Source organism: Oreochromis niloticus, linkage group LG20 (assembly GCF_001858045.2).
Source record: "Oreochromis niloticus isolate F11D_XX linkage group LG20, O_niloticus_UMD_NMBU, whole genome shotgun sequence".
In the NCBI taxonomy this organism is placed as follows: domain Eukaryota; kingdom Metazoa; phylum Chordata; class Actinopteri; order Cichliformes; family Cichlidae; genus Oreochromis; species Oreochromis niloticus.
In genome coordinates, this window is record NC_031984.2 from 15,532,618 (window position 1) to 15,560,421 (window position 27,804).

The 27,804-nt window shown below is 39.5% G+C and overlaps 1 protein-coding gene across 1 annotated transcript; it reads right to left on the minus strand.

The window, feature by feature from the left end:
- Positions 1-107: 107 nt before the first annotated feature.
- dnah12 (dynein, axonemal, heavy chain 12) lies at positions 108-27,599 on the minus strand. The gene is made up of 74 exons (XM_005448788.3): positions 27,470-27,599; positions 27,108-27,337; positions 26,881-26,968; positions 25,090-25,116; positions 24,805-24,994; positions 23,056-23,125; positions 22,792-22,950; positions 22,500-22,695; positions 22,133-22,321; positions 21,872-22,025; positions 21,693-21,784; positions 21,417-21,595; positions 21,178-21,313; positions 20,954-21,079; positions 20,726-20,860; positions 19,814-20,007; positions 19,491-19,734; positions 19,213-19,398; positions 18,919-19,119; positions 18,588-18,782; positions 18,380-18,501; positions 18,156-18,291; positions 17,922-18,068; positions 17,646-17,765; positions 17,345-17,501; positions 17,068-17,240; positions 16,818-16,970; positions 16,493-16,732; positions 16,099-16,344; positions 15,881-16,000; positions 15,673-15,782; positions 15,345-15,528; positions 15,100-15,240; positions 14,760-14,843; positions 14,366-14,554; positions 14,152-14,271; positions 13,814-14,002; positions 13,584-13,735; positions 13,293-13,431; positions 12,640-12,806; positions 12,254-12,509; positions 11,839-12,135; positions 11,520-11,698; positions 11,157-11,349; positions 10,862-11,023; positions 10,582-10,776; positions 10,210-10,343; positions 9,962-10,124; positions 9,792-9,872; positions 9,508-9,684; positions 9,287-9,418; positions 9,023-9,112; positions 8,801-8,941; positions 8,465-8,706; positions 7,567-7,714; positions 7,299-7,444; positions 6,990-7,204; positions 6,707-6,899; positions 6,425-6,617; positions 6,148-6,320; positions 5,871-6,011; positions 5,599-5,757; positions 5,189-5,484; positions 4,821-5,074; positions 4,572-4,712; positions 4,353-4,490; positions 4,039-4,272; positions 3,739-3,927; positions 1,645-1,748; positions 1,347-1,551; positions 1,097-1,234; positions 901-992; positions 482-549; positions 108-301 (listed from the first exon to the last, which is right to left on the minus strand). Exons 2-74 carry the CDS (start codon positions 27,329-27,331, stop codon positions 108-110), a joined length of 11,937 nt encoding a protein of 3,978 aa, XP_005448845.1. The 5' UTR covers positions 27,332-27,337; positions 27,470-27,599.
- Between the last annotated feature and the right edge of the window lie 205 nt (positions 27,600-27,804).

Below are 27,804 nucleotides of genomic sequence, written 5' to 3' on the forward strand. Positions count from 1 at the left end.
TTGTGTTTATTATAGTATTAAGGAACACAGAGTTTAAACTAATCCAAGCAGCATTGAGAATAGCTGCGGTAAAGCATTTGAGTCTTAAAGCACTGTGTTAACTGAGCTCAGTCATCAAGCTGGCAGAGCATGGCAACACCACGCTTGATCCAGTGCTGTGGGCGCTTGTTGGTGGGCAGCGTCATGGAAATGACAAAATTGGTGGAGTGGCCTGTGGTGGACAGCGTGCCTTTCCTTTCGCTGGTCTTGTATAGAGGACAAATGTACATTTTCTGAGGCTGACTGACGCTGTTCTTTTGAGCTGTTTGGCAGAAATGAAAGCAAAGGAACACAGAAAATGGGAGGCAGAGGGTCAGGAAATAATACAAGGAAACAATCATGTACTTGAAAGAGATATCTGAAAACATGAATTGCATCCATTTTATTTGTTGCAGATCTGAAACACCAGCTCTAGAAGTGTACAAAGTCAGGCAATACTTACTGGGTTTTACCCAGATGATTGGCATTGAGTCAAACAGGACTTTGGGGTACTGCTCAGCCAGAACTCCACTGATAATAGAGAGAGACAAACAAACCCATCCTTATCAGGTCTCCCTATATTTCACTAGTGATGAACAAAGTAAAAAAATCCTATATAAATCCTATATATTAAAAAAAATCACCATTACAAGTAAAGGGGCAATATTAAAAAATATAAATTTAGCCCAATAAAAAGTATTATAAATATTTAATTTTGAAATGTAATATAAAGTAATATAAAGTAGAATACTTTTGTAAAATGCTCAAATGTGTGCTTAAGTACAGTGAATGACTTTTTTCCTGCACAGTAATGGATTTTGAGCTATACTGCTGTAAGCATATAGTCAATATTGTAAAACTAACGCTGCTGTTTGCATGTACCTTTCTTTATCCCAGCGAGCTCCATCAAGAAACAGTCCATTAATGTAAACACCATCTGCAGGCGCTGTTTGTATTTCGTCAAAAGGAAGGACCTGTAAGATAAAATCATAATAACCACTGATCAGTACAGTCTAAGGGCTATGAGAAGATCTTTACATGTAAAGAGAGAGCGATCCCAAAGTGTGAGTCTCCAGACCTCAAATTCGAAGCTCAGCAGGTCAATGGGGATGTGGTATTTCCTGGCATAGTTCTGCATGGCCCCAGTTAGAAAGGCCTGGGTGAAGAAGAAGCCAGACAGCCAGAACACATTGGGCTTGCTGGTGTTATACCAAACCTACAGGCACACAAAATAAAGTGAAAATATAATGAGACTGAAAAGGTGCACAAAGCTTTGATATGCCGAGTTGAAACTGCTCATTCAAATCACTTTTGCTCACTAGTCTTACCTGCAAAAACTTGAGCCTTGACAGAAAGTCATTAATGTAACTGCCCAAGGGTTTGAGGCTGGGGTAAGAGCGCTTGGCCCATTTCTCGGGCACTTTTCCAACTACCAAACTGCCTGCAACTGCCTCCAGCTCTGCATCCATCACCACCAATCCCTTAATAGCCTTCAGCAAATTCTGCAGGCTGATACGAATCAAACTACACAACCTGAGAGATCAAAGACAGCAGTTAAGTCATGAAAGAAAAATGGTTGCAATGGCTGTATAGCTTAAAACAGGGTGGAGAGCTGTCTATTCATACGTGTTGTAGCGCTCCATCTCTTGGACGAGGACTGTGTTCATGCTTTCTTCATAGAGCACAGGAAACTTCAAGAGAGCTGCTTCTGTGTCAAAGTTAGCTGGGAGCTTGGGAAAATAAGCAAATGTGGCAGTTATAAACACACAGTGAAGTGGCCACAGAGCACAGACAGGAAACAGGAAAATTTGTACAAACGTTGAGAGTTATACTGGTGCTATCTGGACAATAAAAAGTAAATGTACGTAATACGCTAGTAACAATATGTTAACATGCTCACAATACATCCATCTATCAACTTTCTTTACCACTTGGCCCCCATAACCATAAGGCTGGAGAGTAGGACTTCCTTACACTGTCTCTGAGAGGAAATACCCAGAGGAAACTCAAAGAAATAAACACAAAGCAAACGTATGTTTAATAGGGATGCTATTTCTTTTTTACAGTGCTGTGCAAATGTTTTGAGCCACCACTCATTTCTTTATTTTTTGCTTGGACAATGTGATATAGGTTCAGAAATTTACTGAAGTATGAGAACATACATAGAAATAAATGACATAAGCACGTAGTCTTTAGGAATGGTTCTCCAGGCTTCTTAAAGAACATTTCAGAGCTCCATTTTGGATGTTGGCTGCTTTGTGTTCTGTTACCAATGTTGACCTCTGAGTTCAGGCGGGGGCAATCCATGACTGATTGTGTTTTACTGTATGTTTTTCTGTCCAAGTATGCTTTTAATGCACTGGCGGGTGTGTTTGGGATCATTGTCATGCTGAAAAATGAGACTGTTGCCAATCAGATATTTTCCATTGGTACTGCATGGTTGATCAAAATCTGACAGTACTTTTCTGCATTCATAATGCCATGAAATTTGACAAGATCCCCAAAACTACTGACTGAAATGCAACCCCAACTCATGACAGAGCCTCCACTGTGTTTCTCAGATGGTTGCAGATGCTTACTCCTGTCTACTCATTTCCTCCATACATATTGGTTTGAACCAATATGTATGGAGCCAGATGTATCTCTCAGGTGTGTGGTAGGGCTTTTCTTTAGGTCTGACACTTCTTTTTTGACTTCCACTTGTCCAGTTTCCTCACATGTTTTAAGGACACACTGCACACTATGCCAAGTTGTGAAACTATTTGGCTAATAGCTCACTGGGAATCACCTTGTTGGAGCAAAAATAAAATTTTATGGCACTCAAACTCTGTTGACTTTGGCATTTTTTATTGATTTCACTAAAGTAATGGGAAATAAATCTGTGTTTTTGTGAAAGGGCCAAAAGACTCTTTGCTAAGTTGTCTGCTTTGTGTAGACACAACACTGGTCCATTCCTTGAGTTAGGTGTCTTTTTATGCTTGAATGAGTCATAGGTCAGTGTTAAGTGGCTTTAAAAAAAAACAAAAAAAACCTTTCTTCTGAAAATGATCAGGCTTAAGAACTGAACGAAAGATAACTGAAAAAGCAGTCAATATTCAAAGAAAAACTGACTTACTTTCCAAAAACCTGAAAAACTATTCCTGAAGACCAATTTTCAAAACATTGTGGCTCCTTGGGAGCAATTATAAAGAAACTAGGGGTGCTTCAAGACTTTTACACAGTATATAAACTAGTTATTAACCAAACTATTGGACTAATTACAGAAAATAAAAATTATTCTCTATCAAAAGGGAGGTTATCAACCTAAATTAATTCATCCAGGAGAAGCAGGAATATGTCCACCTGCACTGCAGTTACTGAAATCCACTGAACAGATGTTGAGAAATTTAGCTTCAGTCAAAACAGAGGAGACAAAGTCAGACCAAAGTCGGTAAAATTGAAAGTAGTGTCTGGGAACTGAAGAATTTTATTCAAAAAACCCCCAAATATGTCAATTAACTTAGCTGATGCTGAGATGCTGTATTTCACAGGATAAGTGAAATCTCAATGTGTGATGGTGCTTAAGGGAACATTAAGTAATTAAAAGGTTAATCGGATTCTTCTGCATAAAAACTTATGGAAATCCAAATATTAGTATTTGAAATGTTTTTGTTTGGACCAACCATGCCATTGGCATGGCTAAAAACTTCTAAATGAAGAGGAAGTTTGATTAAGTTGTACCTTAGTGAGGATGTCATTCGCTATGTCGTACAGCATGTTGTCGCTCTCAGAGTGGGTTCCGCCCTTGGAGCCTCCACCCTGGGTGAGTATCAGTGAATCAAACAGTAATTTTGTCTGCTGCAAATCTTTGGAAATGTCTACATTTTCGTGCATCCCAAACACTTCTGGGTGCTGGCTGAATGGAAGTTCCTAGAGCACAACAAAGACACAGTAATATATTGTATAATTGAAAAAACTTAAGATTATATGCAGTTATTTTATACAAAATTATATATACTACTGCTTCTGGAGTGTCTGCACCTTGATAAACAGAATGTAATCCTGATAGCTAGATTTAGGTGGGGCACAGTAATCGCCACTAGGTGAGAAAGGATAGCGAAAAGTTTCAATGATGTCCTTGTTGTAGAAGTCAGCCAAGACAGTCATCAGGAGCCGCCTGTCCCAATCATCTGTCACACGGCCACCATAATTGCACTCTCCAGTCAGATATGTTATGGCCTCCAAGGGCACCTTGTCATATTCATTTACAAACAGCTAAAGAGGAAAAGAAATTAAATGAGTTTTTGATTTTTCCAGGGTACAAAAAACAACAAATGAGATTTTTGAGTAAATACCTGTAGCTGTCTGATGCTTATACGCAGGTCAGACTCATTGAAGCCATACGGAATATTCCAGCCCAAAGGACCAAACTTTTTCCTCTCCTGAACGAGAGCATGGAAGAAGCACAGTCCGTACAAGAGCTTCTCCCAGATCTAGTGAGGAAATCCATTTATTGTGTTACACACCTTTAGAATTAATACATCAAAATCTAAATAGTTTTCCTCCTGACTCACCAGCTCTTTATTGGGACAGTTGTTGAAGAAGTTTGGATCAGAAATAGGATCTGACAAATAAGACTGGAGCAGGTTGAGACGGAGTCCTGTTGGGGGCTCATTTGTCATTTTCACTCCATTCTGCAGGATGATCACTGGAAACTGATTTTAAAAAAATTGTTTTGTTTTCTTTACTATACTATACTGAAGGCTCTTTCGGATGACAGTTATATCTATTTAGTCCTTAAAGTTGGACTAGTTGGGTTTTACCTTGGCTGAAGGGTAGCTTGTGAGCCAGAGGCGGAAGTCTTGGTGGCATGTTGCCAGACTAAAGTCCTCACAGATTTTCTCTAGCGTGGGCATCCAGGAAACGGCCAAGTGGCAATTTTGTAAACACACCCATGTCCCATCCTGCATGGCTGTGGATATCATTTTAGAAGCAATGGGCCCCTGTCCCTGACCCAGAGAGATAGATTGGAACTTGGCACCACCCATGTTCTTGTCACTGGCAAACTTCAGCAAGCCTGTGGAAGGATAGTTTTAGTTTTTCTGAAAGAGTTAGCTTTCCCAGTTTCAGGATTTGGCACTAACTTTATGTGGCCCTTTGAAAATCAGTAAAACAGTTCTGTAGAACTTACTAGCCATGGGATCAGCACCTGTAGACAGCACAAACACGAGTGGGATGGTAGAGTTGGAGTCCAGGTAGCTCTTACTCAGGTCAAAGGGAGGCGGTTGGACAAATTTCTTCCCTAGGTTGCGAGTCACATATTTAGTCACAGCTGGCAGTATCTTATCAGGCCTGAGACAGCGAACGATGATCATCTTTTGCAGATCATTGAGCTGTTCACACCACGGAGCAGGCAAACCAATAGTGCATGGATCTTTGCTGTCATAAATGGGCTTGAAGTCATCTGGATTTTTAATGAAAGCTTCTCTGCAAAATAAATAACAAACCACTTCATTTATCAAAAGTAAATTGTAATGTCAAATGGGGGCAACTGTTGATGATGATGAGGCCATTTTTATTTTAGTGATTAAAGCTTTTTACTTCAATCCTTGTAAACCAGGGAGTTCACTTGCTCTGCAGATTTCATCCCAGCTCTTATCCTGTAGCCAGGTGGGGTCGGGATTAGCAGTGGTGTTCTGGAGGCCCACTCCCCCAGTCAGCAGGAACATAAAGTCAGAGTGTTTAATCTCCCCTTTTGCTCTTAGAAGAAAACATTGATAAAAAAAAAAGCATCAAATATAAAAGTAAACATCCACATAGATTTGCACTAAGCATGAGAGCGAGAGTCAAAATTGCTTGTAACTTTAACTTACAGTAGTAATTTGCAGCAGAGAAGGAAGGAGAAGAGGAGTTTGTCTTTCTCAAACAGAGAACGACATACGTTGCAGTACAAGTTATAGGTGAAGTGATCAATAAGAAACTGAAGCCTCCTTTCCAGAATCTTGGACTTGTTACTGATGAACAAAAGGCAAAATACACAAAGTTTCCAAATAACACAGACAAACTAAAAGCTATTAGTTCTGGCAGATGTGTCATAGTTCATTACTTCACCATACCACTAACCAGGTTTACTCCTCCTGGATCGCTTACCTGTCTTGTATGGAGTTAATGTAGAGATTGACAAACCAGCTGAGAGAGTACTGGTACATCGGGTCAATGTTGGTCAAATCAGTAATACTGAAGAACAGGATGGACGAGTGTTTTGCAATAGCTCTGTAACCCTCTCTGGACTCTGCTATCTTGATCTCTGTCTTCTCTGCAATCTTGGAAAGACGTAAACATTAGGAGGTTAGACTACGAGACGATCAGATTAACTTAAAAGACATCAAATTCACAATTCGGCTTTGATTTTATGTGTAATTCACACCTGCTGTTTCTTGGTAATTGTGTTGGACATGATCTTTGCTGAGTCTAGAATCTGAATGGCACTCTCATCCTCCAGGATATTTCCCTCAGAGGACTGCAGTGTCTCTAGGATCTTGTCTTCAGTTTCCTTTAGCTGCCTCTTATTTTCAGCTGACTGCAGGATTAATGCATTTCTCTCCTCCTCCAGTTCCGGCCTGTGGAAATACAAGTAGATGACATGAGTAAAAGAGCTATAAAAAAACGTTTCAGTCAATAAAATAAGTAACCATTTTACAGGTATTACCTCTCCTTGGCAACAACAATCCCGAGCAGCTGGTCCTCCAAGCCCTCAGGGGTTATCATGAAATTGAGCAGGGACACTTTGGTGGCCAGCTCTGGTAGGTAATGGGGGTTTCTGAGCTTTGTTGTGATGTAGAAACGGAAATCATTGGAGTACTCAATCACACTCTCCCCGAGCCTGATGCAATCAACTCCACCTAGGAGAAACAAAAAAATTAGGAGCTGAGAATTATCACTCTTTCTAAATTCAACATTATTCTTTGGCATCCATTTTATACTTCTAGCACCTTGTTTGAAGGTTTGTTTGAGGAGTAATGGTTCCAGAGAAGGGTCCAGTTCTTCTCCTACATTTTCCAGCAGCAGTGGCGTCCCAAACTGAATACAGTTTTCTAAAGTTCTCATATAGTCCCCATCTGTTAGCTTTATTACACTCAGGCTGTTATCTTTCTCTGAATTCTTGACCCACTTGTTGGCTTGACCCTGAGGGTCAATCATTAAGGGCCTACAAGAACATTAACATCAGGTAATAAATGAAAAGCATTTTTTTCACAAATATTTCAACATAAGTTTCACAAATTTCAGAAATACAAACTCACCATCTGCGTGAATTACTGACAATGACGCCGTTGTCAATAGAGAAAGTGTCACTGGGAAGCCCTGCAATGTTCCACACCCTGATCTTAATGGGATCCCCCAGAGTTTTACTGAGTGAGAAGTCATCTGATGATGGAATGTTCTTAGACTAGAGATAGAGGGAGGTGCAAAGACAGATATTTATCCACTAAGGTAAGTAATATAGACATAGAAATACATATGTATGACAAAGATTCATAAAAATGAGAGGAGAGAAGGAAGAACTTGTACTTTGCAGAGTTTGGTCCACAACTTGGTGCATTCTTGTCTGAAGCCAGCTGTGAAAGCCCCCAGATAAGCGATGACACCGGCAGAGATAAGAACATCTCCGGTCAAGTTGTCATACGTGTTCTGCAGGTCGTCTGCTGCTTTAGACCATCTGAGTAAATAGTCACATTCAGTCACTGGTATGCAGTTATTCTTCAAATTGCAGGAAACAAGCAACAGAACAAGGCACAAGGCAATAAGGAGGCCAAGCAGTTCAGCTGGGCACAGTTGTCATAGCAACTTCAAGTAATTATGATAAAAGCATAGCTATAAGATGAAAAAACACATTTTCATTTTGAAGCTACCCGAGTGACGCAGATAAACCTTTTAAGTGGTTATAATTACAGGAAATTACTTGCTATCTGGTGGTTGAACTGCTAATTTTTTATTGGTTCTAACAGTTTTGAAAATGTAAATGCCAACTGCTTGCTTTTGTGATGCTTGGTCTTTCAAGCTTGGTATTTAACTTTCATCTGTGCCAATTTTGGTGAAGGCTGGAAAAAGCTTCAGAAATTTAAGTATAGCTTAAATTCTTGAAATATAGCTTGAACTCTGAATGATTCAAGGAATCCAGTGCTACATCCTTAAAAGAATCAGGCTAACAGTTAAAATTCTGCATGCATGGACATACCTCCAACTTCCACCCATTGGTGGTGCTATAGTACTTCAGACGTGAGTCTTAATAAGAGAAATTGGCAAACTGCTCCCAGTCAGTGAACAAAACTTTCAAATGTTTTACTCTACAGTCCAATGAATAATAATAAAAAGAAGAGGAAGAAGAAGACCTATAAGTAAACATATAAACAGAAGTCTCCTCAGCTTCACTGCTTGGCCCTGAAATATTTATAAGTGTCTTCATGACCTGGTCTTCTCTCCACCCAGACCACCAATGAGTTTTTCTGCCCTCTCCAGCTTCCTGGCGCACAAATCCACCTGGAACTCCAGCTGGGCTTTCTCCTCTGTCTTCTCTTGAAAGGTTTTCTGAAGAGCTGCTAAGCGATCTTCAACTTCTTTCAACTCAGCCCTCTTCTGGTCCAGAAGGACCATGGTAGCAGCCAGGGACTCCTGTGCCACTGCAAGATTGGCCTTCTTAGGAGCCACAACCTGAAACCAAAGACGAAATCAAGAAATGTGTGAAAAAGTAAGTGTGCAGGTACGATTACCTGGACAAGTAGTTTGAAAATCAAAAGACATTCACCTTTGCCACCCTGTCATACACTTCCATTGCTTGGATCCATTTGCACAGGCCTTCCGCTGCAGAGGACGCCTTTGCCACTATGCTGGGGTTAAAGTCGGGATTAGTCATGTACTCACTTCGGATTTTTTGCATCACATGGACCTGCAACCCAAAGACAGATGAGTAAGTTAGGGGAAAGTGTAAGCTGAATTTTTTTAACTATGACATAATTTTGACACTCACAGGAATGTTGTCCTTGTCGTATTCTTTAAGATCTCGTAAAAAATTCATATCACCCAGTAACTTCTTGCTTGGACCCCAGTAGTCAAAAACCTAGATAATAAAGGAAACATGTCGCTCACTGTGTGTATGCCCCATTTTCTAACAGAAAGAGAAACTATATCATTCAAATGAGGTTTAGCTGTGTTTTAAAAGGCTAAAAATAAGTACCAGACTTTTATCATTTCATATGATTTATGTTTTGGGTTTTTTTGTACTCAGTCTAACCTTTTTTCCAGTCCCAGCTGGATCAGCTATCTTATCTGGCTTTATCTCCTTCATCACACACACAGCTGCCATCACCAGCTTCACCCCTGAAGGTGGATTTTTCATAGACTTCACAATTGTGACATCAGAGGGCTGAAAAGAAATGGACAGCTTGACTTGCTCAGTTATCTAACTGCAATGATATGTAATGAAAAAAAGATATTTTGCTGAAGGGCGCTCACCTTCAAAGTGTCCAAGGCAGATAGAGCAGCCTCCAGGGCAGGGATAGCTTCAGCTAAGTCACTCTCACATTCATCCTTCAAAGCCTGAGCCTCACTGGCTTTTATGGTTGCTGCCTCTTCATCAACCCGCACAACTTTGCTCTTGGCTTCCACCTCCACAGACTCCACCTCAATAACCTGAAAATCAATACATGTTTACATTTAGTACAGATGTATGCATGTTCTGATACATATGTACTCTGGGGAGGATGCTGATGTTGATCGATTGCATGAAATGTATTCACCTTCATCATTTTGGTGTTCTCTATCTTTGCCTGTTCCAGTTTAGGCTGTAGGTCTACAAGTTCCTTCTTCATCTCACCCACCTATGGAAATATATTGCTCAAATAAACTACTGCATAGGAATAATAGAGAATAGATAAAACAGCTCCAGTAAAAATAGTATTTCATATACCTGAGATTCAGCGAAGGCTAGCTTATCCAGACCATTGGTGTACCGCTGTTTTGCCTTCATGACAGTGTCTCTTTTCTGAGTAAGCAGTTGACGAAAAGCTGCAATTAGTTCCAGGTAGGATGTGGGTGTCACATAATTATGGCGACCAAGCTCAGAAAGGAATCTGCAATTGAAAAAAAAAGCATAATTAAAGGATTAGAAATGTACTTTATCTTTCATTGTGAAAATAATAAATAAAGCTCTCATACCTCTGTGAAAGCTCTTTGGCAGAGGTGTGGAATGTCTTGCAGATGGGTATGACCTCCTGCCTCTCATTTTCATTCATTTCTAGTGACTCCAGGAATGAGTTGGCTACTCGCTCAAGAGCTTCCTCCGGCCATGGCTGTCAAAGTACAGAGACGGCAGAGAGGGCAGGATCAAAGACGGCATACAAAGACAAAAGTGCAGACACAGAACAGGGTCTGCTAATGAAATTACATGTCCTATTTTCTTTCTTTGGTTTTATCTCCGGATCCAAGAGCACAGCTAACTCTTAACATACAGATACCTATATAGTTTTCAGTGATTCAGACATTTTTATATGTAGTATATTTCAATGCAGGTATGATATAGCGCCCTACCTGATACCAGTCAATGGTACAGCAGTTAATAAGAGATGGAAACTGGCGCAGGCGATTTCGAAAGGCATCTCCAATAGGACTGAATGCCACAACAATGTGCAGGTTCTCTTTACACCGTGCCACAAAGAAGGCAAACAGAGTCAAAGGGCTCAGCTCCAAGTTTTTATTACCAGCTTGGGCAATGGGACGTACTGCCTGGGGAAAACAGATGAAATGAGAATTTTATTGCATACAATTTCATAAGGTATGTATATAAGATTATAGGCTTATAATATCCTACCTCTATGATTTCTTGTTTCTCATCTATGGCAAAAAGATTGGGAACCTCTCCTGTATTCAAGACACTGTCCACGTCTTCTAGAAAAGCTTCATCTTTGATCTGAGCATCAGTTATCAAGAACACTGTCTTCTGTCCTTTCACCCCAGCATTTTTTAGCAACATCTTTATTTGAAAGGAAAGCAGTGAGACAGAGTACAGCAGCTAGGACTGTTAAAAAGCCACAGAATCTAATGAGAATAATATGACTAAAACACACTTGTATTAAACAGAAGTAACAGAAGCCTTTACAGATTACCTTGAGGTCATCTCTCCACTCAGTCATACCGTAGCTCTTGGAGATCTCTGGCTGAAACATGGTCATATGCGCCATGAATGTGGCCAGACGGGTGATGGATTGGCGTCCACTTCCTCCCACTCCCACAAGGAGGGCATTTCCTCCTGGCTGCTTTAACACACGACTGATGCGGGACAAGTGCTCCAGGACATAGCTAGATAAGATTTTATTTTCAGTTAATTAAGTTTAAACACAAACTACAAGTTACAGATAAAAAACATATCTCATTCATTTACTGCACAAAGGTCAAGTCAACTTGTAAATTTATTCCTAAAAAAAGAAATAAAATCTATAAAAATGATATCCTCTTTGAAAGCTGTTTACCGGAAGATGACAAGGTTCATCCGATTCTTATGCATCTGGTTGTATTCTTCAAGACAGGACTTTACCACCACGGCAAAGTTTTCAGCTGAGGGCACCTCAGCATAGAAACGCTCATCATCCTCCAGGTCAGGGTTCATGTAGTCACCAAACAGAAGATTTCGCATGTCTTCTTCAACCAGCTAGAAATTCACAAATTTAAATGCCACAGATTCAGGCACATCAAGATCTAATTCTGCAAGCACATCTTCTTTGCTGTATTGTTTAATTTAAAAAGTAGTAAAGCACATGAAACAGTAAGGATAAGGGATTCTCAGCTCACTTTGCTGCTTTGTTTCAGGTGATCAAAGACCTGTTGAAAGGACTCCTTAAAGTGATCTTTCACAATGCTGTTCATCAGCGTGTAGAGCCACGCTCGATCGTCATCGTCTACCAAACGGTCATAATAGACGCGGAAGACCTCATGGACAAAAAGCCGTATCATAGTGCGTTTGCTCTCCAGAGATCCCTTCTTAATCAGCAGGCAACCTTGGATAACACGTGAAAAGTCCCGCAGGTTGAAGGTATAGTGAGACTTGGCTGGAGTTGGAAGCAGGTTCTCCATGGCTTTCTTGTAGACCTATGGAAAATAAAAAGCGTAAACGTAAAGATGATTTAGGAGTTTTATACAACTGCAAAATGAATTTATCCAGCTTTCTAGTTCTTGTGTTCCCACTGTCTATTTTTACAGCACTCACTTCCATTGTAGCTGTCACTATTTGGTTGCCAACAGTGAAATATTCAGGTGGGAACTGATTGTTTTTAAGATAGAAGGACACAATGTTGGAGAAAATGTGAACCATGGTGTCATCGCTGAAGGGATTAATGCTAAAAATGTTGAAATGCCGCAAGAAGCGTGAAGTCACAGCATTCCTTCCACCGCCAGGTGGGCCCATAGCTGAGATGAGCTGGAGGTCAACAAGAGTGATCTTGGAGGTATCCTTTAGGTCGTACCTGCCAGAGTATAACAGATGAGGCCTGTTTGAAGAACAGTGCTCTAATCCAGTAAATTCAGTCCTGTTCATATATTTATATCTCTCTCGTTTGAATATGAATTTGTCATGTAATAGTAAGTGGTTCATACCAGTTTCCGTGGTCTATGTACTGTCGAAGAAGCTCTACAGGAGGCTGCGCTCCAAACTGTTCCAGTGCAGGCATGTTCATGTCATCTACAAAGATGATACACTTTTTTCCCATAGGGGGTCCAAACACACCCTTCCTTCTCTTATCTAACCTGGACATGATGATATTCTACATGATGAAATAAACAGAATAAATACAATTTAAATCATTATAACCTCTTATTTGTTTAGAAACAAGCACCTCACATAATATATGATCACTAAAGCTGTTTCTCTACAGGGACATTATTTCACATACAGTGCTTAACAAATTTATTAGACCACCAATTGTTAATTTAGCAGTATGTGCAAATTCTTTGATCAAAATCAGATTTTTAAGGCTAACAATAACAATTACTGAAGCACATTATTATTTTGGAATTAAGATGCCAAATTATGGTTATTTACTTGCATTCCTGAACAGAAAAAAAAAATATTGGTTGAAAGTTATGCTCTTGACCAGTGCATCAGCTCAAATTTGGGTATAAAATCTTTCTTGTTCCTTTTATGTAAGTTTTAGGCAGATTTTTTAAAAGATATATGATAATATTTGTTCGTGTTTATATGACAGGTGGTCTAACACATTTGTTAAGAACTGTATGTCTCTCACACTGACCTGAGTTTGGTTTGCACTTGTGCGGGCTGAAAAGTTGATGAAGAAGGGTAAGTACTGGTCTTTGTCCAGATTATTCATGAGTTTTTCCTTCACATACACAGATTTTCCAGTTCCAGTTGGACCCACAAACAGGGAAGGACTTAAAGGCAAAATAAAATAAAACAAAATATATTTTTAAATGTATTATGTTTGATTAAATGTATATAAATTCAGGCTATGCACAATTATCATAGTACTAAAGCTCCAAACAACAACAAAAACAGCTTTGACCAATCCCTCAGAAATACTGACACTCCATAGCTGATGCAAAGATCCATCAAGTAGTTGTAGCGAACTGTGTCTATGGTGGGTACAATGATCTCTTGCACTTTGGTGTTTTTGGCGCCCAGGTTGATGTTTTTAATGGCCTCATTCCAGTGAAACCATTTGCCTTTCCCTTTAAACTAAAAATGAAAGAATATATTATGATTTTCTGGTATAACACAAGCAAAAGTCTTCTGAGTGACATAGTTACACAATACCTCATAGAAATAGTCATACACTAGCCCTTTCTCCTCGAATGGACACTCCCATTTTCCCACTGTTTCAGGGATAGGATGTTCTTGTTTGTGTCCTGCAACAATCAACCTGAAAAAGCTACTAAACTTCTCTCTACTGTCTGCATCACAGCTCCCACCCACAGACCACACGAGGGAGAACGCAAACGCTGCCTGTGGGCAAAAAGAAAAAGTATCAGTGCAAAGTGCATATGCAAAAAAACATATTTGCAAAACATTTGCATGGTGCAGATCCTAACAAGTATTTTGAATAAATAAGTTCAAGTATTATATGAAATTCTAAAAGATATAAGCCCTTTTACCATTATCCAGCAGCGGATATTTTTATCACTTTGACCCGTCTTCACAGGTTTAGTGAGAAGCATCTCAAACAGTCGACACAAAGACACCGCAATGTTGCTGTTGCTTGTGGAAACAACTTCCTGTAAACCAAACCAAAATTTAGCATGTCAAAGAATTATTGTACTGATATAACGTGAATAACACATACACTCCCTGGATTCTGAGGCCACTTACTCTGCAATGTTTTCGAAGCATTGTGAGAGCAGGTGGCAGGAGCCAGTGGAAAAGCTCCAGTAACAAGGAACGGTTGTCTGGAGTCTGAAGATCATCAGGAAGAGTGTTCATCCAGGAGAGCACCAAAGGCTTCCAGCCCAGCTGAGATGGTTCCATGTAGATCATACCACATCGACTTACTGTGGCTGGCTTCATTTGGAGAAAATACCAAAAAAAAAAGCATCCTGTCAAAAAGCTACAGTAATGCTTCAGTAACAGTCTTATCAAGCACTGTTTAGAAAGACAGTTTTCTTCATAAAAGAAAGGTTATCATTTAGCAAATTAACTAGAAATTCTTTTACGTTTTAAAATAGGATTAGCGAATAACTTCATTAACTGCAAACATCCAACTCACAGAGGCCTGTGATAGATCCATAGCTTCAAAAATCAAACTCATCTGATTTGACATCTGGATGATCTCACCGCTCATCAGGCACAACTGTCAAGGAAGCAAAAATAAAAAGGTATGAAAACCAGAAAAATATATATGATTAACCCTCTCGAGGCAGGCGTTGCCGATTTGCAACAGTTAAAAACTAACAACCTGATTACCCCAAATACATATTTTATGAGTTGTTTTTTTTTTGTGATAATTTTCCCCAAATATCAGATTTTTCCTGTAACTAAAACCTAATTTGAGCCTGAGAGGGTTAAAATATTATACAAGAAACATTATTTTACTGTGCAACATGTACCTTTTTGTTGTCATCCAGCACCGTGTTCATGCTCTCAATCCATAGTGTATCTATTGGACCATCAAACACCACCCATTTACGGTCAGGAGTGTCAGCTGATGCAAACTCACGAAATGTGTTAGCCACAATCCCATCTGTCCACTAAGAATGAGGATAAAAAAATTTAATCCACCTCTATGTTAATACTGTAAACACACTTAGCTTTTATGTATCTGTAAAACAAAAGATCGATGGCACGGGTGTACCTCATGAGAAACTAGGTCAAACTGTCCAAACAGCTGTCCCATAGTAATTGACTTTGGGTTTAACGTCCTGAAGATGACTTTCTCCTCCTGGCCATATCCTCTCTCATTCATGAGAGTCAGAGTGTCAGCTAAAACATGTAGCACTTTGGTCTTTCCAGCAAAAGGCTCTCCCACCAGCATGAATCTTAAAAACAGAATTTATAACAATATTTATGAAGCCATATTGAATTTTAGATCATTTCCACCAAGCCATTTTCCAATCATGTGAATATCAAGCAGGATGTCACAACACAGTACACTAGCATGGAAACTGAAACACATAACATACCCGTGCCTAACGATCATCATCTCATAGGTCTGGATCACCTTCTGTATGAAAACTTCTGTTGGCTGTACATTGTGATTTTTGCAGCATTCTTTAGCAGCCTCTAGAAACAGCTGACAAACAAAAAACAGATTCTAACACAAATAACCACACAAATAAAGGGTTTTGTTAGATTTTGGGCACAACAATATGGAATCAAATCAACACTGACCTGGTAATCAGCCTCGGGAAGGCAAATGCCTGGGAACAAATCACTGGTGATTCCATTGAACAGCGGAATATCATGGGAGAGAAACTTGGGCTCATTAACATCCTTTATGGATCTCAGGAGCTGAATGTTACAACATGAATAAGAAATTGAAAGGATCAAAAACTGGCACTAAAGTTCACAATCAGGACACAAAGTATAGATTGATGTTTAGTAAATACCAGAATGTCCTCATTCTCCTTGGGATACTTGAGCTTGAGGTTTCCTGCAGCCACAAGGACAGCTTTGACAGCCCTCATGCCATAATCATAATGGAACTGCGAGGAGAGCTGCTCTGAGCAAAGCCTGTAGGTCATCACAATCTTCACCGAGAGAGGTTTGGCATTTAAGAAGCCATATGAATATAGAGATATCTCTGCTATAAGTGCATAGTTGGGCACCATCATGGCAACTGTTCGGAACAACACCTGCACAGAGAAAATATAAAAAATGTTGAACAGCAACATACATTTTTCAGATTATACTTAAGGATGTGTAGAGCACCAGCATGTGCGATTTGAAACAGAACAGCAATGTGTATGCTATGTGTGATAAAATATTTTACTGGTAAAAGACCTTGAGGTTGTCTGGGAGTTCTGATCGTCCTGCGTAGCCAGGGTTCATTGTTATGGACACAAAGCAGTTGGGATTGAGTTTGAGCATGGTCCCTTCAAAGTCAAAGTACTCCAGCTTCTGCTCGATGGCCCTTTGGATACAGAGAACCTGCTGGGCCACTACAGACAGCACTTCCAGCTCAATACGGTTGAACTCGTCGAAGCAGGCCCACGCACCAGATGAAGCAAGACCTTTAAAAAACTATAGGAAATTACAAGTTAGTAAACCATGTTTTGAATGTCTGAAAAAGCATTAGAAAGGAAATTTTTCAACTTGTGGATGTTACTTTTCCCATAGCCAGATAATCCAGTCCATCTGAACAGTTAAAGACGACACACTGCACAGCAAGTGCTTTAGCCAGATCCTTAGTCGTCTCTGTCTTTCCTGTTCCAGCTGGACCCTCTGGTGCACCACCCAAATTCATGTAGAAAGCTCCAATCTCAAAAAGAATAGTTAAAATATGATGTCAGCAAAAGCAAAAATATGCGAGTTCTAAAACATATTTAATTAACTATTTTTAAGAATTTTTTTCTTACCAGGGTTCGGTAGCATCTGTCAGTCAGAGGAGTGATGACCAGGCGTGGCGAGTTCCCCAGATACTCATAGGCATACTTTACATCACAGTTGATTATGCGAACGCGAACATTATCACTACTCCAGTAATAACGAAGCTGGGCCAGCCACTGAAAGTCAGTTTCTTGTGATACACCTATTAAAAATCATTTTAATCGCTGTGCATTTTCTCTTTATTGTTCAAAAGTATTTTATATAATAATGCATAATACTAATAAACCTGTTTTGTTCTTGCGGTACCTTTCTCAATAAGCTCCATGACTACGTCCCTGGCATGGACATCAATTGTGACCAGAGCTCCCAAAGTAATCCGTGTTTGCTTGGCCAGTTTTCCTCTCACCAGCTCTACGATGTCATTCAGCTGACTCTGAAGTTTCTGATAGTAGTTCTTTAAACCCTGCAGAGAACAGCCGGCTACTATTTTAGTTTCTTCCCAAGGTGATATTTTTAAGGTGTCTAGTTCATTGTAAAAGATACTCAGGTCACTTGATCAAGAGTGAGAAACATCACTTCTTTGTTAGAAACATGTAAAATGACCCACGTTAGGGTGTGCTCTGATAGCCTCATGAACCTCCAATGTCCAGAAAATCTGTGAGGTGCAAAGTACCACCTGCCCAGGCCACTCCGTGACCCACTGGCTCCGTGGAGTCTCAGCGTATGCCTGCCAAAGACACCCATATACATCCATTCATTTGTCACTGACTCACATGCATATATATATATATATTGATGCACAGGATCATACACAGTATGAAAGCACTGTAAGTAATAAACCATAATACTAATTTAAATTAGGTATGAAGAACAGTGATCTCACCACTCTGGACCGGGCTATTACATCTCTGACACTCCGAAGCATCACGTCCTCCACCTGAATCAGCCACTTCTCCACAGCTCCTTTGGCTTCGGACGTGGAGATGTGCTGGATGAGCTGAACGTGCTCCCCTTCACTGCTATACATGGCCTGAACAAGAACATTGTGCAGTTTAATCAAAGGCTTAATCATCCACACCATTATGTAATGAAAACAACATATATGTGACTGCCTTGCCTGGATATCCAAATTGGGCAGAAAGTCTAGTTTGGAAATACCCTCAAAGCACTTCTTCAGATGTGGCTGCACTCGCTGTGGATCCTTGGTCTCAGACAGAATCTCCAGCATTTCATCGTTGGACAAGAAGAAGAACCTAGCACCAGGGTTAGCATTAAATATTAAAATCTGTGATAATACGAAAGATCTGGACAGAAATAATATCTGCCAAAAAATCTTTTTACCGAGGAAAAAACAGACGTTTCTTCTCCAGATATGCATTCAAGCCCTTCATAATGCTATCAAGGAGGGTGTTGGAATCTTGCAGTTTCTCTAGCAAACCAGGTAGTGAGGTTGCTGGGAGTATCTACGTTAACAAATTATCCAGTTAATCAACCAAAAAATGTTAGTTTTAGATTTACTTTCTGTAAATGTAAATGCATTTTTTCTTACCTTAGGGTTCTTAACACAATGCCTCATGACCTCTTTATAGTTCCTGTCAACAGTTTGAAAAAGTCGCCCCTCTTCTGGAATCTGCTGCATAATGTCCCGGGATGAAAAGATGGGCTCCAGGTAAAGCCACTGGGCTTGTACTTTCAGCCACTCATCTATGGTTTCCTGGATACGAAGCAGACGCTCCTCCCATTCCTAACATCACGGAACAAATGGTTAAAGCTTTCTTTATATATAGGAGGTTAAAAAATACTCCCAGGTGCCAAATTATACAAATTTAATAGGCAAATTCAACATTTATTTGTTATGCAAATGTAAAACTTATATTAACCTTGATTTCATTTTCAAAGGGCTTTATGAAAGGTGAGCCCCTCATAGTCTGAGTCTTCACAATCTGGTCATCTAACATTGTCTGAATGTCATCTAAGGCGGTCAAGATGGAAACGCCAGTCTCCCTGTAAGGTTGATGGTGAAAGGAGACACTATCCCAAATGCCCACCATGGTTTTCATAGCCTTCTCCAGGGAAAACTCCTGTAGTGAGTGAAAGTGTGGACATATATCATTTGACACAAAGAATAAAGTGCAACCTGTATAAACACACACAGTCTTTCAAAATGTTCTCACCTTGCTGGCAGCAGCACTGATGGACTCAAAGTCTTCCAGGTATGGAGCCAGATTTTGCTTGAGAACTTTCCGTAGCGTTGTACCACCATTGGGGGTGATTTCATATCTAACTATCTGTGACATCTGGGTCCAGTGGCGAGATCTGAGGCCGGGGTTGCACAAGATGGACACCAGGGGGATATGTTTCTATTGACGCAAACACATTCCTTATAATGGCATTGCATAAAAAGCAACACTTTGTTTATGAACTCTTTTTAAACTTTAGTTGTGTAGAATACCTTAAAGTTTTTAATCTGCTCCATTACAGCCGAACACAAACTGATTGTTGGGCTTTCTTCCTTTGTCACATCATCATCAGCAGGGTGTCGCCTCCTCTTCTCAGACATCCCCTCCATCTCTTGCACAGCCTTAATCTTTTTCTGTTGGAAAAACTTGAGAATCTTGAAGATTTCCCTATAGAATTCATCCACTTTTACCTCCATCGTCTCACCATTAAGGTCCTGGAAGGAGCCATCCATCCACCTAGGTACAAAAGAGACAAAAGGTTAGCAGGATTTAAAAACAAAAAAAAGGATTAGCATGCATCAAATAGGAATCTGACCTGCTCTCCGTGCGCTGCCAGTTCAGGACAAATCCAAACAGCTTCTGATATGGTTCAATATTCTCTTTGATGATCTCAACTTCTGGGAAACATGTCAGGTCCCACTTGTAGAAGGCCTCTTCCTTGTTAATGAGTGCAATAGCCTCCTCAGCCTCGTGGAGAAGTTTCTGAACTATTCGAACATCTGCAACATACTGGTTTAAAAAAAGAGATACCAGTTATAGCAATGCTGCTGACATGTTTTGCTATTGATTAGTGTCTAAGCTGGAAATAACAAAACAAATAATACGGTCTTATTATTGCTGTGTAATAAATATGTCGAAATAACAGTTGTATCACTTTTTACTAAATTTTACAGTTCTTTCAGAATTGAAGTTTTTAGCATTAGGATGGAGCAACAGATAATCTACTCTGTTCAGAAGTAAATCACTATTACGCAAAAACCGAACCCAGCCAGGCATAGGTCCTGAAGCTTGGCGATGGCAGTAGGCATATATTGGACAGACTTTCTCTTAAGCTAAGCTACAGGGCTAGTAGGGCCTACTGTGATTTTTGATCTTGTGGGTGTGTCTTGCTCTCTGTCAAGCTTTAGGTGCTACCCTTCTGTGCAGCTGACTCTACTCAGCAATAGGCCAGAGTACTTAAGGTGATAGTAATGGTGAGTGTTTTGACCGTCTTCTTCAGTTTAATCAATTAAAATACTTTATTTAATAGCCAAGTTTGCTTTCTTGCCTCCTTTTTCAAGACCCTTCTTTGTTGCTTCCCCATGTCCACTGGACTTTCAAAGAATGTAACAAACATATTTACTGTACAGATGGAACAGGCAAGAATACAAATACAGAATTTCCTAAAAAAGAAAGGAAGAAAAAACTCTTTCATTAAAGGTATTCTGAAACATAAACCATACTTTACCTGCTGCATCATTTCCAGCTCAGAGAGAAATGAAAACTCCTCAGTCCTGCGTCCCAACTTTTCAAGCTGCACCATTAATTTTTCTCTTTTAGCAACCAACTCATCCTCTCCTTTCTTCTTGGCCTTCTCCATTATCTGGAAAACAATAGAGCCGTCCAGAATCAAGATTATTCATAACAAAACAAAACACTCATGTTATATTGAACTAAGTACACGCTACCGCATTACCTCATCACTGAGTTCAAAAGTATGACGGATGTTTTGTGGCCAGAGAAAAACAGTCGAATTAAGCTCCATATCCTCTGCTTCAATGACGTGGACTTCCAAGAGGTAGAGAAGTCTGCAGCATGCTCCCTGTCAAAGCAAGACAGCAAACCAGGTTAGAATTGATGCAAGACATCAAAAGTTAGTATGCTTTTATAACAGGTGGAAGCAATTACTGGTTTATTTACCTTCATTTTTTCATTAAGCTCTGCAAGACCTTTACTCTTAGCTTCATGTATAAAGTCAAGCATCTGAGCCATTTCCTCTGTATTCTCTGGAACTTTCAAAGCTCTCATTCTGATGTTTTCAAACTCAGAGCAAATCCTTTTACAGACAGACACACACACAAACAATCAAGAATTAAAATGTGACTAATTTAAGCAGAGAAGGACAGATTTGTTTGGTAGTATTATAAGAACTGACTTACTCTAGATTTTGTTCATGGTGCCTGGAGACTAATTTCTTCAGAAGTACTTCGGCATAGGCTTTGGCTTTGTTGGCAAGCCCTTGTTTCAGCTCCTCACAGTCCAGATGGACCATTGTGAAGTGGGCTTTTGATGGGAGGCTCATAATCTCCTTTGACAGAGCACGAAACTCCTCCACTTGCTTTAATAAGCAGTGAGATTACACAATGACAGTCACCAGAAAACAAGATAAAAACAAGATAAGGCAAGAATCTGAATTCAACTTTATGATTTGCTACCTTAGTGTACTCATCAAACGAGTGTTCCTCTTCCATAAACGTCTCTACTTTAGCCTGTGCAGTTCCATTAACCAGCCAGTCGTATCTGTCAACTACAAAATAAACCACAAAATTCACCAATAAACTGAAGTAATATTACTGGAGTGTTGACTAGAAATTACCATATTATGGCACATTACCATAGTTATGGAAATATTTCTCAGGCTCCTCTAGATTTCTGCGCACAGCACTCTTCACGGTGGCCTGAGCCTGAGCATGGATCTGATCAGTCACCTTGGCATCCACAAATAAAGATGTGCTCTGTGCCAGCCACGACTGGACAGTTTGTACTTTCTGTAGAGCAATGTCATAGATATCATTACCAGCTCAGAATGCATTTTTGGCAAATTTGGCATAAATTAGGCAAATTTGACAAATTTGGCATAAAGAGACAATTTCACCTGAAAAGTGTTTGTTATGGCACTTAGAATCTCAAGAACAGCATCTTCCAGATCTTGTAAGGTGGGATAAATTTCCATCTTTTCATCGTCAAAGGTTAAAGCCATCCGAAACATGGGCAAGCAGTGGCGATTGCTTGGATCAAATACACCGACAAACTCCTCCACACTTCCATGAAGAAGAGATTTCAGCTAAGAATTTACAGAAAAACATATGCATGAGTGCAATTAAGAAACACATTTTACATATATTTAAGCTTTTCATTAAATGAAACACTGTGAAATACTGATTTTACTAGCTGTCAACCGCCAATTATAAAATGGTCTTTATGACATTTTTCAGGTTAAAATATAGTGAGCATCATCTTACCTGATTGGAAATTAGGGTGGAGGCACAATTGTAAAAGGAATCAAGTTTCTCCTCTTTAACTCCCTTGAGAGTTTCTTGATTTGTTAAAAGGTGGATGACTTTGGGAAACCAGGTGTTCATGATGCGATCTTCTGTCCTCTTACACTCCACAGCCATTTTGTTCTGTAGGCTCTTAGAATCCACGGGTCCTGAAGCTCTATATCAACAGAAGCCAAAGTAAAATCAAATAGAAGTCTATATTTGCTGAGACCGGTCAAATCTGCCTGCTTGTCTTTATGTCCACATCCCTCACCTGTATGATGAAAGCTCAACTAGGACCAGTGAAGAGAATGTTGTGTTTCCAAGATCCAACAGAGTCTGCATTACAGGATGAAGAATGTGCAAGTTTGCCTTTATCATCCTGCGGCTTCTGATAAAACTATCATGCCATGGATGGGAGAAACTGAGAATTCTGCAAATGATCAAAAATACAGTTTAAAAATGGGAACATAAAAAGAATAATGAATTCTAGTCATTATGTCTAAATCAAAGATCTAAATGCACACTAAGGACTCACTTTGGTTGTGTAGCGCTCTGTTTTTCTGAGTTCAATCCATCTGCCTGTGGATTCTTTAACACTGTGCCCACTATAGGAGATCAACATACCAGTGATACATATCTGGTAAGTTTAAGACAATCTAGATGTTTAGATTCTTATCTATATGATTAGCAGATATTGTCATTGTGCAACATAACAATAACCATAAAACAATTAAAGTGAGTTGAAAAAACCTGCAACAAAAAGTCCTGCAAAATCCTGCAACCCCAGAGCCCCAGTTTTAAAATGAAATCACTTTAGGGAAGTATAAAGCCATAGAAAAACTATGGTATGGTGTCTAAGCTGCTTGGAAGACCATGCACATGCAAACGTTTACATTTACATCTTTCTGGCATCGTTGTATTTTTACTCAGTTGTATATAGCATTTGTATTCTATTTTTATCTTATTGTATATTTTATTCTATTTTATTCTACTGTATATAGTATTTTATTTTATTCTATTCTGTACAGTTGTGTACTGTATTTATTCTTATTTTATCTTATTCTAATTTTTCCTTCATAACTTTTGCACTGTCCACTTCCTGCTGTGACAAAACAAATTTCCCACATGTGGGACTAATAAAGGTTATCTTATCTTATCTTATCTTATCTTATCTTATCTTATCTTACTTGGATTTGAAAAAGGAAACTTTCACTGAAATGCACACCCCTACTGCTTCCATAGTAATTAATAAGTCATTCATCTGATTTGCAGTCAAATCAACTGAAGGTCTGACCTCCTCTATCAAAGGAAAACATCTTGTCAGCTTGCTAGTCTGGATGATTCAGGTGTGTTTTAATGCAATGCCACACTGTTCCCAGGAGTAGACATCCCAGCAAATCCACGCCAAGGTCTGACTGTGCAATGCTCAGAGACACTCCAAAAAAAGTAAGAGGTACAGCTCAGACTATAACATGTAAACCATTTAAAGATGGAACCATGAAAACTAAACAAGTGTGGCTTGTTATGAAAGATTTTCAGGAGAAAAACATCTTCTTTTTAAAAAGAACATGGCAGCACAGCTTAGGTTTGCAAAGTTGCATCTGATCAAACCCCAAGATTTCTGGAGTAATGTCATTTGGACAAACAAGACCAAAGTGGAGATGTTTGACCGTGGTCCACAGTGTCATGTTCGGTGAAACCCAAACACAGCATGTCAGAAACACCTCATATCAGCTGTGAAGTACAGCACTGAATAATCTGACACTCTTTTGGAGCCACTGAGTCAGCCATTGTAGACCAAAGTATTCAAGACACAAATGTGAGGCCATCTGTCCAACAGCTAACGCTTGGTCAAAAATAAAACAATTAAAATTTTGCAGAGACCCAGTCAATGTCCAGAACTCAACTGGAATGAAATGCTGTGGTGGGACCTTATGAGAGCGCTGCATAAACAAATGCACACAAACCACTATCAACTGAATCAACGTTGTAAAAAAGAGTGGGCAAAAATTCCTACACAGCAATGTGGGAGACTGATAAAATCATTTAGAAAACTATTACTTCAAGTTACTGCTGCCAAAGGAATAAAACATTCTTCTTTACTGTAGGAAAACTGGTGATGTTTTGAAGAAGAATCCCACCAAACAGAGATATGGTTTGTTTTTTTACTACATTTACAAATTGGTAAGTAAAACATATTTTTGAAAGCGTTCTGTTTTTAATTTCAGTACCTACACTTTTACACGGAACTGTACATTCATACAACATAAATAACTGGAAATACCTGTGTACTTTACAATCACACTATTGAAATTGTCGCTGACTTCCTTGCAGAGCTCCTGCAGCAGTTTTTTTGACTCGGGGCTCCCTCTTAGTCTTGCTGGGACTCGATCTACAATTGAGTCTAACCACTGCTGCTGTATAACTGGAAATTCGCGTCTCTCCACACACTGTTTAAGGAAGTTGTAATTCATCTGTAAAAGAGGAAATACAATAAATAGTACAGGGTTAATATACATGTTAATAGGATTGTCTGTTCACATATCAAATTTAATACTAATATACTTACCATTTGTTTCCGTTGTTCACTAAGCATCTGTAAAATAAGCATTGAAATATACCATCATTCTGGGAAATATTTTCATATTTAGCTAGTACTTGTATGTACAGTGGGATGCAAAAGTTTGGGCAACCTTGTTAATAGTCATTATTTTCCTGTATAAATCGTTGGTTGTTACAATAAAAAATGTCAGTTAAATATATCATATAGGAGACACACACAGTGATATTTGAGGGGTGAAACTAAGTTTATTGTATTTACAGAAAGTGTGCAATAATTTTTTAAACAAAATCAGGCAGGTGCATAAATCTGGGCACTGTTGTCATTTTATTGATTCCAAAACCTTTAGAACTAATTATTGGAACTCAAATTGGTTTGGTAAGCTCAGTGACCCCTGACCTACATACACAGGTGAATCCAATAATGACAAAGAGTATTTAAGGGGGTCAATTGTAAGTTTCCCTCCTCTTTTAATTTCCTCTGAAGAGTAGCAACATGGGGGTCTCAAAACAACTCTCAAATGACCTGAAGACAAAGATTGTTCACCATCATGGTTTAGGGGAAGGATACTGAAAGCTGTCTCAGAGATTTAAGCTGTCTGTTTCCACAGTTAGGAACATATTGAGAAAATGGAAGACCACAGGAGCAGTTCAAGTTAAGGTTTGAAGTGGCAGACCAAGAAAAATCTCGGATAGACAGAAGCGACGAATGGTGAGAACGGTCAGAGTCAACCCACAGACCAGCACCTACAACAGACCTACAACCTACAACCTACAAGACCTACAACATCATCTTGCAGCAGATGGAGTCACTGTGCATCGTTCAACCATTCGGTGCACTTTATACAAGGAGATGCTGTATGCGAGAGTGATGCAGAGGAAGCCTTTTCTCCGCCCACAGCACAAACAGAGCCGCTTGAGGTATGCTAAAGCACATTTGGACAAGCCAGCTTCATTCTGGAATAAGGTGCTGTGGACTGATGAAATTAAAATTGAGTTATTTGGGCATAACAAGGGGCGTTATGCATGGAGGAAAAAGAACACAGCATTCCAAGAAAAACACCTGCTACCTGCAGTAAAATATGGTGGTGGTTCCATCATGCTGTGGGGCTGTGTGGCCAGTGCAGGGACTGGGAATCTTGTCAAAGTTGAGGGACACATGGATTCCACTCAGTATCAGCAGATTCTGGAGACCAATGTCCAGGAATCAGTGACAAAGCTGACGCTGCGCCGGGGCTGGATCTTTCAACAAGACAACGACCCGAAACACTGCTCAAAATCCACTAAGGCATTCATGCAGAGGAACAAGAGCAACGTTCTGGAATGGCCATCTCAGTCCCCAGACCTGACTATTATTGAAAATCTGTGGTGTAAGTTAAAGAGAGCTGTCCATGCTCGGAAGCCATCAAACATGAATGAACTACAGATGTTTTGTAAAGTGGAATGGTCCAAAATACTTCAACCACAATCCAGACTCTCATTGGAACCTACAGGAAGTGTTTAGAGGCTGTAATTTCTCTACTAAATATTGATTAAATTTCTTTTTTTGTGGTGCCCAAATTTATGCACCTGCCTGATTTTGTTTAAACAGTTATTGCACACTTTCTGTAAATACAATAAACTTCATTTCACTTCTCAAATATCACTGTGTCTCCTATATGATATATTTAACTGACTTTTTTTTTTTTTTTTTTTTTATTGTAACAATCAACGATTTATACAGGAAAATAATGACTATTAACAAGGTTGCCCAAACTTTTGCATCCCACTGTATGTGTGCATAAATAAGTAGATGCCATACAGAAGGTGGAAGCTGTGGCTCTGGGGACAAGCTGCGGACACCTCCCCTCTCTCTGCTCTGTCTGAAATCCTCTGCTGCTTTAGAGACCCTGTAAAAATGCAAGCAACAAACTGCCACATTTCAGGAAACCAAAATACAAATATGATAAATGCCTGCATATGTAAGACATATGGACTATTTTAACACAGAAAAAATTAAAATAAATCATAGCTGAAGAAAGGACATACAGTATCTTTTGGCGTTGCTTGACTTCCATTTTGCTCCTTTTGTGTCTCAGCAGCTTCTTGGAGACCGCGATCTTATCCGCTATTTCCTCCTTCTTGCCTATGATTTGCTCAATTTCACCGAGCTGTTGTGCCCCTTCAATAGGGGGCAGGACTTGAAAGTTGGACATCTTTTTCTTCGGTGTGTTTTTGAATACACCCGGAGAGGTGGCCATCTCTGATAGCATAAAAAACTGAAAAGAACCAGAAGAAAAACCAGCTGAAAGATTCCAAGCTATTTGGCGAAATAACTAACTTAAGTGTTCTGGTAACATTTCACCGTGAACACACAAACGTTACGTTGCACTATTTATTACAGTGTTTACCTGCAGTGAAAATCTGTCGAGTCACCTGTTCGTTCCTCCTATACATTTACGCTTTGCTTAGTTTACTCATAAATAATGACAATTTAGTTTCTTATCCGACTTGTGAAGCTTTGATGGCGTCGTTACCATAGAAACAGCTAACAAGCTACAGCTACAGAGGCGGGGTTTATTGTTCCCATCCTTGAAACAAATGGCAGATCGCTAGTAACAAAGTGCATAAAGATACTTACATCTTAAAATTTGTTTGTTTTTTTCTTTTGCCAAATTATCTGGTATGTGTAAACACAGCATTGGTTCATCCCTCGAACTAAGTGCTTTTTTATGCTTGAACAATT